Below are 8638 nucleotides of genomic sequence, written 5' to 3'. Positions count from 1 at the left end.
TAATAACAATGTCGTCGTCGTCGTCTTCTTCTTCTCCACCGCCATGGGAGGCGCTCCAGATCCTCGGACCCTACATCGACGACCCCAAAACCCTAGCGACCGCCTCCTGCGTCTCCTCCTCGTGGCGCGCCGCCTTCTCCGGCGACCACCTCTGGGCCCGCATCTGCTCCTCCTCCTACCCCTCGCTCTCCGCGCTGCACCTCCACGGCAATCCCAGCTCTCGCCCGCGAGCGCTCTTCTCGGCGCTCCGCTCCGCCAAGCGCCGCCGCCTCCGCGGCCCCCCGAAGCCCCGCCTCGCGCTCCGAGACCTCATCTTCACCCTCGACGTCTACCGCTGCAGCGGTGGCGATGGCGAGAGCTTGCTCTCCTTCGCGAAGCCCGGAGATGAGCTCGCGCTGAAAAGCGGCGGAATTTTCCTCTTCGAGGTCGATTTGACGGCCGGCGGCAATGCTGCGGCGGCGGTGAATTGTAGAGAGGAGATGAAGGTCGTGTGGACGGCGGTCAAGGTGGGATGCGCTTGCGACGTCGGTGGTGATGTCGGCGCTTTTTCGATGATGGAATGCGCGGCGAAAGGGCGGGCGGTGGGCGGGAGCGGGCTGTGGTTCGCGGAGAAGCTGCCCGGCCCGCCGTGCTGCAGCTCCATCGCGGCGGAGGTCGGCGGGGCGGAGGCGGAGGTGGGGATGGGGTTGGGGGGTGGGGATGGGGAGAATAGGGTGGTGGAGAGGGTCAGTCTGGGGTTGCTGAGCGGAGCGAGCTGTAGGTACGTAGGACTCGACGACGGATTGCTTTATTTACAGCATTTTCTGTTTTAGTAGTAGGTTTTTTTTTTTTTTTTTTTTTTTGATAGATAGATAGCACGCTATCCGTTTTATTTATTTCATTTAGAAATAAACTTAGCCAGAAATGTGAATCAACTGGGATTCGAACTTGGGTCTCGGATATCAACCACCAAATTTTTTGTCATTTGCTCTAAAGACAGTCGGTCTGCTCTAGTAGTAGTTGTGATACAAAGATTGAAGAGTTCACTTAGTTGCAATTTGGTGGTTCCTATCGCTTGTTATTTTGAATGTATTATCTACCTGCAATTCAGATAAAAAGTTTTTAAATCATGTTGTCTAAATATAAAATAAAGATTGTATGGACATCGTCTTTAAACAATAAATTTGGCGCGGATAACTATATTGATTTTTTTTCCTTTTTCTTCCATTTCTGCTTGTTGGATGGATTACACAGTGCCCATCTCCATTGGATGCAAACTAGGAGTTTGGCGACGATGCAGAACAAATCTAGAAATAAGATTAAGAGAAAACTTAACATTTTTATACTTTGGAAAGTTAGGTGTGAATATGTTTATTATTTACAAATTTGTGATTAAAAGAATGTTTTGTTATTATTTTTTATTTTTACTGACAATGAGTATGAAAAGTTACCTAGGTTGGAAAGTTGGATAATTAATTAATCATACTTTTCAAGCTATAATTGGCATTGCTTGTTTAAACCATATTGAAAGAATACTGATAGCGAAGTTCAAATTTTTGTATAGCTCATAAGAATTCAAATTTTTAATATCGGGTATTTTGGACCGATGACTCGTGATTTTATTTGCATCACCTAAATGCTTTGATATTGCTATTCCAACTTCGCGAAATTTATTGAGTTTGGTTCATATTTTGATAGAGCTATGGTTTTGAATCATGTAATTATGTTCGGTTTTGATCAATTTGAAGCCTTTAGAACTCTTTGTTGGAATTTTTAATTTCATTCGAGCTGAGGTCCCAATGCAATCTTAATTTGATGTTGAGGGCCTGGTTGGAAGCGAAAAATACACAGAGAGTGAAGAATCTATGAATCGCCCTCCATCACACCAAAGTTGTTACCGAAGTCGAAAGGCTGATCTCTTGGCAACCGTGAGTAAGAATTTGGGCAATTTTGTGAGATGATTTTCTCAAAGTCACTGGCTCAATATCCCGTACTTTTCTTAAGGGGTGGAATGGGCTAGCACGTCGAAGGCCCTGCGAGGGTTGGGCCTCGGTGGCTGGGCACGACCAAGGCCTGTTGTACGCCGTGCCGTGCCATGCCGTGCCGGGACGACGGGCCAAGAGTGGTCGACCTAGTATGGATCATTATACAAGGTCGAGCCGACACACGCACCAATTTACACCCGTAATTCTTTCAATATCTAGGAATCTTAAATAACGCGATAAAATCGGCCCCTTAGCGTGGCAGATAAAAATGTTGTTTTATTTTATTTTTGGTAGGCCCAAAATTGTGCCTTTAAGTTTGTCGGCGAAAATTCGTCCCAAGTATATTTTCTCTGCGTTGTAACATGGACCTATAACCTGGGCCCTTCATATCTTTTTATTATTTTTTTTTTATTTTTAAGAACTAATTAATATTAGATTAAACAGTGGAAATATATGTTTCTTTGTCTTTTTCAAATAATTTTGTTTGGAGAAAGATAACATGTTACTCGCTTTATTTATTTCTTTTAGAAATAAATTTAGTTCGAATTTAAAATCTCGGATATTAATCACTAAGCCCTTCATTGTTACTTGCGCTAGGGACAACCGGTTTTTTTTTTTTCCAAATAATTAATTCAGCTTTTTGTTATTGAATATTTCCAATGGAATTTTCTTGGCTTTTTTGCTTAACTATTACAACAGAGCTCTAATTTACAATAGGGAAGCACACTTTGTTCGATTTTCCAAAATAAATTTAATTGAACTTTAGTAGATGTCGAATACCAACCATACCATTAAGTCATTTGTCATTTACAGTAGAAACATTTTATAATAAAGAAATAAATGTTATAAACAGTGTTTATAGTTTTTACTTTGTTCACTTTCAGCCAAACAAATAACCGGACAGAAAAACCTTGGTAATTATGGAAACAAATAGCCGGAAACAAATAATTTTTATCTAAATTCTATTTCAATCTAAAATTTACTTCATCCTAAAGTCTACATTCGGTAAAACAAACATGCTTAAGATGCATTTGGTCGGCCTAAAATGAATCAAAAAATTATTTTTTATATAAAAAATATTTTTTTCGCTTGTTTGTTCAACTTACCAATATTATCTGTAAAAATATTTTTTCGTTCATTGCATTCTGAATCAAACAAACGTAATTTTTTTTCATTTCAACCAAATAAAATTGATAATTTTTTTTTTTTCCAAACTAAATATTATAAAATAGAAATTTCATTAAATTATCTTTCATGATTTTAGCTCACACCACACTTTGCCCTTGTATTATTTATCTTTATTTTTAATTTTTTCCCACACTCGTTCACTTTCGCGCCGTTTGATGCGAGTGCTCCGCGCCTCGTCCGTACTCCTCCCTCGAACGTACGAGTCCCTTCCCCCCCCNTCACTATCCCTAATTCTCCTCTTATTAGGGTTTTTCGATTTTAGCGAGTCGGGGTTCCCCCTTTCGCGTATCCTTCGAATATTGCTTCGATTTTCTCTTATTTGATGTAAAAATCGCTTTTCTTGGCGAATTTTTGGTACTTTTCGAGCTCAATTTTGTTTTTGAGTTCCTTTTTCACCGCAATTTGATCCTTTTCCTATGAATAATTACTATGTGTGATTAGTTATTAATTTTGCTCTGCATACGTGTAGTTGTGGGTTGCAAAGTAGGGTTTTGAGGAGCTCGGTGTCGGTGTCGGTGTTGTTGAAATTGAATGGTATGAGGAGGCAAATGCGTTGTTCGTATTCATCGAGAGCGATTTATACGGCTAGTGATAGCAAGGAAGAGGAGGAATGTGTTGATGATTCTAATGAGATTCTAGGGCAACATAAGGAGAGCATTATTAAGGTCTAATTTTGTAGCACTTTACACCTGTGAATTTGTGGATTTTTTTTTCTTTTTCTTTTTTTTTTTTTTCAGTTTTTGTTATTTATTACTGCTCGTTAACATGACAGGAGGATGTTGCAAAAAGCTATGTGGAAATTGAGAATATTAGAAGTGATCCTGATAGGCTTTACTCTATGACAGTAAAGGAACTCAGGACACTGACAAGGTAGTGTTTTTCTCTATTTTGTTGCTTGTTTTTCTTTGTTTTCGATAATTTTGCTGATTCTTTGTTGCCGTTATGCTATTTGGCATCGAAGGAGAGTAGGTATCCCTGCGAAAGGTAGTAAAAAGGATCTTGTCTCGGCTCTCATGTCTCTTCCAGATAAGGGTGAAGACGGTTTGATTCTCATATTCTCTAAACATCATTTGTATACAGATATAGTAGTTTGGATTAAATCTAAGCGCAGTGTCAAATTCCCATTTTGTTTTGGCAGGGAAGAATACGGCCGCCTCAACCGAGGAAGTGAACACCAAGAATCAATCTTCGAAACGGAAAGCTAAAGCTTTGCCGGTTGAAGAGAATGCTCAAGCTTCGACGGTTGTTTCTGAGGTTACTAGCAAGCAGAAAATAAGTAGAAGAAAGCAAAAGAAAGTGGAGAGCACAAGGGTTGAGGGCGATTGTATAACTAGTACGACAGTGGAAGAGTTGTCTGTTAAGACGGAGGAAATCATTGGTATGAAAATTTCTCCGTCTTTTTATATTAGTTAACCTAATTAATAATTCACGCGACGATATTTTGGATCCTAGATTAACAAAGTGCTTGTTAAGCAAGGGGTATATTGTATGTCTGATCCCTAAAACTCTGTGGCAGTCATGTTGTATTTTGTTATTCCTCCTAACAGAGTTTGGCAGCAAGAACTAGGTTCCGCGATCAGCATTGCTTAAATTTGCAAATCGAGGAATTAAGTGAAACTTAGCAGAGTGCAAATCACCCATCCTTTGATAATTCAAACCGATAATTGTATCATGAATAAAGTACATCTTTTTGCAGACCATGTTGAACCTTGGACAATATTGGCACACAAGAAACCACAAGCTGGATGGGTTCCCTACAATCCTAGGACAATGAGGCCTCCACCTCTTAGCAGAGATATCAAGTCCATGAAGTTTCTATCTTGGAATGTCAACGGATTGAGAGCTTTACTAAAGCTGAAGACTTTCTCGGCACTTCAACTGGCGCAGAGGGAGAATTTTGACGTGTTGTGTCTTCAAGAAACCAAACTACAGGCAAGACGCACAAGATTATTGCACTTTTCAGTTTTGTTTATCCTTTGAGAAGCTGTCATTTTGTCAAACCTCAACCTAATTCATTTCTCTCTTCATATTGCTTTTGCATGTTCTTGTTTTTCGGGATATTAGCCTCTCTTGTTTTGGCTCGTACTTGTGAACAGGAGAAGGATGTTGAGGAGATCAAGGCAACTCTGTTTGAAGGCTATGATAGCAGCTTCTGGACATGCAGTGTTTCAAAGCTTGGGTACTCTGGGACTGCTATTATTTCACGAGTATGCTAGTTCTTTTTTTCTTTTTTTTTTTTAACTTCAGTGATCATATAGTTGAGTCTGTTTAAATTTTTCGGCAATGAATTTTCCTTAGGCAGTCGACTGCTGATATTTTTGTATTTATAGTAAAAGCATATATGCTTTAAATGTTGGCCCAGCGCTAACTTGATGTACTTCCTTGCTTGTGAACTACACTTGCGGAAACAGAAAAGTTAGATGGTATAATTTTAGAAGTTAATTGTCGTCTCCTAGATTGGCCAACTGGGTGATCCATTGGAATTATTATTTATATAGTTCTCTCCTTCTGGGAGATTGGTAGGTTCGGAGATCCTTAAGATTAGATAGTCAATTACAGAGAAAGAGGGAATAGGTAATGACCCATCATTTGGATAACAATCACAGGTAGGTAATTTGTTAATCTTTGCTATCAAAATCACCTTGTAATTGGCATGGAATTATCGTGTTATTGGCATGAAACTGTAGTATTTTTTTAATCCTATCTTATTCCTTCTCTTTGACAGATAAAACCAATATCAGTCAAGTACGGGCTTGGTATACCAGACCATGATAGTGAGGGGCGGCTTGTGACTCTGGAGTTCGATGGATTTTACTTAATAGGCGGATATGTTCCCAATTCTGGTGATGGTCTAAGAAGACTGGTAGTGGAATTTTTTCTTTTTTGTTCTTGTTGCTATTTCAATAAATTGCAATTGCATTCAAGCAGCTGCAAAGATCTAATTTGCGTTATTTGGTTATTGTCAGACTTACAGGATAACAGAGTGGGATCCATCTCTCAGCAACTACATGAAAGTATGCGCATCATTTGAACTGCTCATTTTAGTTGGTTCACTCATTTACCATCATCTATCATTGACATCATGGGTGTTAAATCACACTGGAAAGTTGGGTCAATTTTTTGTTAATTCAACGTACTGGATTTGCTAGTTCTCATAATTTGAGTGTAAAAAAACTAAAAAAAGTTATCTGGTTGTTTGCATTGCATGATTTTGTATGTGACCAAGACGATTGTTTAATTATGATATCTCACGACATCTAGGAGTCTGTACAATACGAAGCTGATGCTTCTTTTTTTAATTCTTTGCAGGAATTGGAGAAGTCTAAACCTGTAATTTTAACTGGTGACCTTAACTGTGCTCATCAAGAGATCGACATCTTCAATCCTGCCGTAAGAGTTTCATTCTTTGAACAGTCTGAATGCATAATTTATTTATTATTAATAAAATATTCAAAGGGAAGTCGACACATTCCTTTTGTGAGAAGCATTCGTCAGTGACCGGAATCTGATCTGTAATACCTTAATCACAGGGAAACCGCAGAAGTGCTGGTTTTACAATAGAAGAAAGGGAATCATTTGAGTCAAACTTTTTGTCTAGAGGGTTTGTGGATACCTTTAGGAAACAACATCCTAGTGCTGTCGCTTATACTTACTGGGGTTATCGACACGGCGGGCGCAAAACCAATAAAGGTACATCACTTCACATATTGGTTTTGTAGCATAATAACAACAATACTTTTAACTACAGCCGATCTTGAGAAAGCAAACAGCTTATGTATATTTTGTTTTGTGCAATCTTGTCGTATATCTTTTTTTTTCGGAAACACACCTTCAACAATCGGGTGCTGTGCATTCTAATAACTTTTATATGTTCTCTTTTCATGTTTCCTTTTGTCTTCTCTGTATGTAATTAAAATTGTGTCAATATATACGTGCAGCTTTTGTGCATTATATTTTTCTAAAATGAACGCAAGTAATCTTCTAGCAACTTCCATTTATTGTTCTTCGGCAATCTCTATATTTTGCTCTATATGTTAAATACGTAACCTCATTGTTCGTATGACAGGCTGGCGTCTAGATTACTTTCTTGTATCGCAGTCGATAGCAGATAGAGTTCATGATTCCTATATTCTTCCGGATGTTACTGGAAGCGACCACAGTCCAATAGGGCTGATATTGAAACTCTAATGTTTCGTCTCGAGGAGCTCGCGCTATTCTGGTGCTGGAACATGCAAATCCTTCTTTATACGAAGACCGATTGATATATACCTGCTGGTGTTAAAAAATTGCTTTTTGTCTGCAGATTTCTGGTAGAATTCAAGCAGGCTTCTGGTGAAGAGATGAACTTGTGATTCGCGTACGGGGTATGAAATCTCGTGCCGATTTCGAACACTGGTTTTCTTTCCATCGCAGAGTTCGTCGAGTTTCTGCTTTTCAAAACTACTTACCTTTTGCAGACTTTAATCAGCGGTAACTGGGAAGAAGCGATTCTTCGAGCTTATCAGTCTCACATTTGCCACTGAAAAACTGATATTGACAGCTTGAAATATGTAACTATTCTGGTGAATGGAAGTGTAATTAGACTACTTATTTGTGATGTTTCTTTTCTTGTTATTATAAAACTTAAACGAGGTCACGTTTCATATAAGTTAGGTAAAATGTGTGCAAGTAACCTAAGTTATTTCATTTTGTTCTGACTATTTAATCGTAAAAAAATTTTGATTTTGGTGTTCAATCTTTCAATTTGGCTTATACGAGTCATTTGATGATTTTTCTATTAAACGATGTGCTCTTCTGAACATTGTTCTTTTATCCGAGTAGAAAATGCAAATTTAAACCCAAAAAGAGTGGAGATGTGGAAAATCAATTTGAATCTAGTTTGAATTATTATAAATATAAATAAATAAATTTAAAAAATAAATATTAATTAAAAATTTGAAAAATGAAAAGCTAAATCGAGGTAGTGGGCCATAATAGGCTGGATGAGTTCTAAGTAGGCAGTAGTGGGCCCATTTTCCACCTTAAATTATGCTGAGCTCCGAATCCTCGCTCGTGTTCGACTCGCCTACGCTCCTTGCGATTCGAACCCCTCATAAACCCCCGACCGAGAAAGAAGAAGAAGAAGAAGCTGTAACAAACCTGGGAATAGGAAGGAGGAACAAACCTGGGAATAGAGTAGTTCAGTTCCAAAGAATAAACATGCTCAAGGAGGAGACTCAGTTAACGAATCGGGTGGTCGAATAACGGATCCGCTCCGATAAGCCATGAAGACAGCAGATGCCAAAGAGGCCAACTTGAGGTCCACCTTGCCACCAAAATAGGCCCAGATGGCCCATGAACCATTTTTATTACTTTTACAACTTAGTCTAATAACTCTATTATTATTCTACACCATTCTCAGCACATGTAAAGCAAAGCGTGGGATAAATAGTAGTTGTAAACAGTGGAAAATATCAACGAGTAATGAATTAAACTACTACTTACTC

General features: G+C 38.8%; 2 protein-coding genes across 5 annotated transcripts; both read left to right on the top strand.

The window, feature by feature from the left end:
• Positions 1–837, top strand: LOC109728362 (probable F-box protein At5g04010). The gene has a single exon (XM_020258751.1). The coding sequence runs from the start codon at positions 9–11 to the stop codon at positions 810–812; it is 804 nt and encodes a 267-aa protein (XP_020114340.1). The 5' UTR covers positions 1–8; the 3' UTR covers positions 813–837.
• On the top strand, positions 3241–7800 carry LOC109728294 (DNA-(apurinic or apyrimidinic site) lyase, chloroplastic). 4 transcript variants are annotated; one of them, XM_020258670.1, is made up of 13 exons: positions 3241–3348; positions 3622–3817; positions 3925–4022; positions 4114–4184; positions 4291–4530; positions 4849–5084; positions 5249–5359; positions 5878–6015; positions 6119–6166; positions 6462–6542; positions 6683–6842; positions 7219–7371; positions 7456–7800. In XM_020258670.1, the coding sequence occupies exons 1-12, from the start codon at positions 3308–3310 to the stop codon at positions 7338–7340; spliced, it is 1542 nt and encodes a 513-aa protein (XP_020114259.1). In that variant the 5' UTR covers positions 3241–3307; the 3' UTR covers positions 7341–7371; positions 7456–7800. The 4 variants fall into 4 exon arrangements, with proteins under 4 accessions (XP_020114259.1, XP_020114258.1, XP_020114261.1 ...); XM_020258669.1 differs by having other exon boundaries at positions 4114–4193; XM_020258671.1 differs by lacking the exon at positions 3241–3348 and adding an exon at positions 3378–3506 and having other exon boundaries at positions 4114–4193.

Source organism: Ananas comosus, linkage group 23 (genome assembly GCF_001540865.1).
Source record: "Ananas comosus cultivar F153 linkage group 23, ASM154086v1, whole genome shotgun sequence".
In the NCBI taxonomy this organism is placed as follows: domain Eukaryota; kingdom Viridiplantae; phylum Streptophyta; class Magnoliopsida; order Poales; family Bromeliaceae; genus Ananas; species Ananas comosus.
The sequence above is the reverse complement of the archived record's forward strand: the minus strand, read 5'-3'. Positions and strand labels throughout refer to the sequence as shown.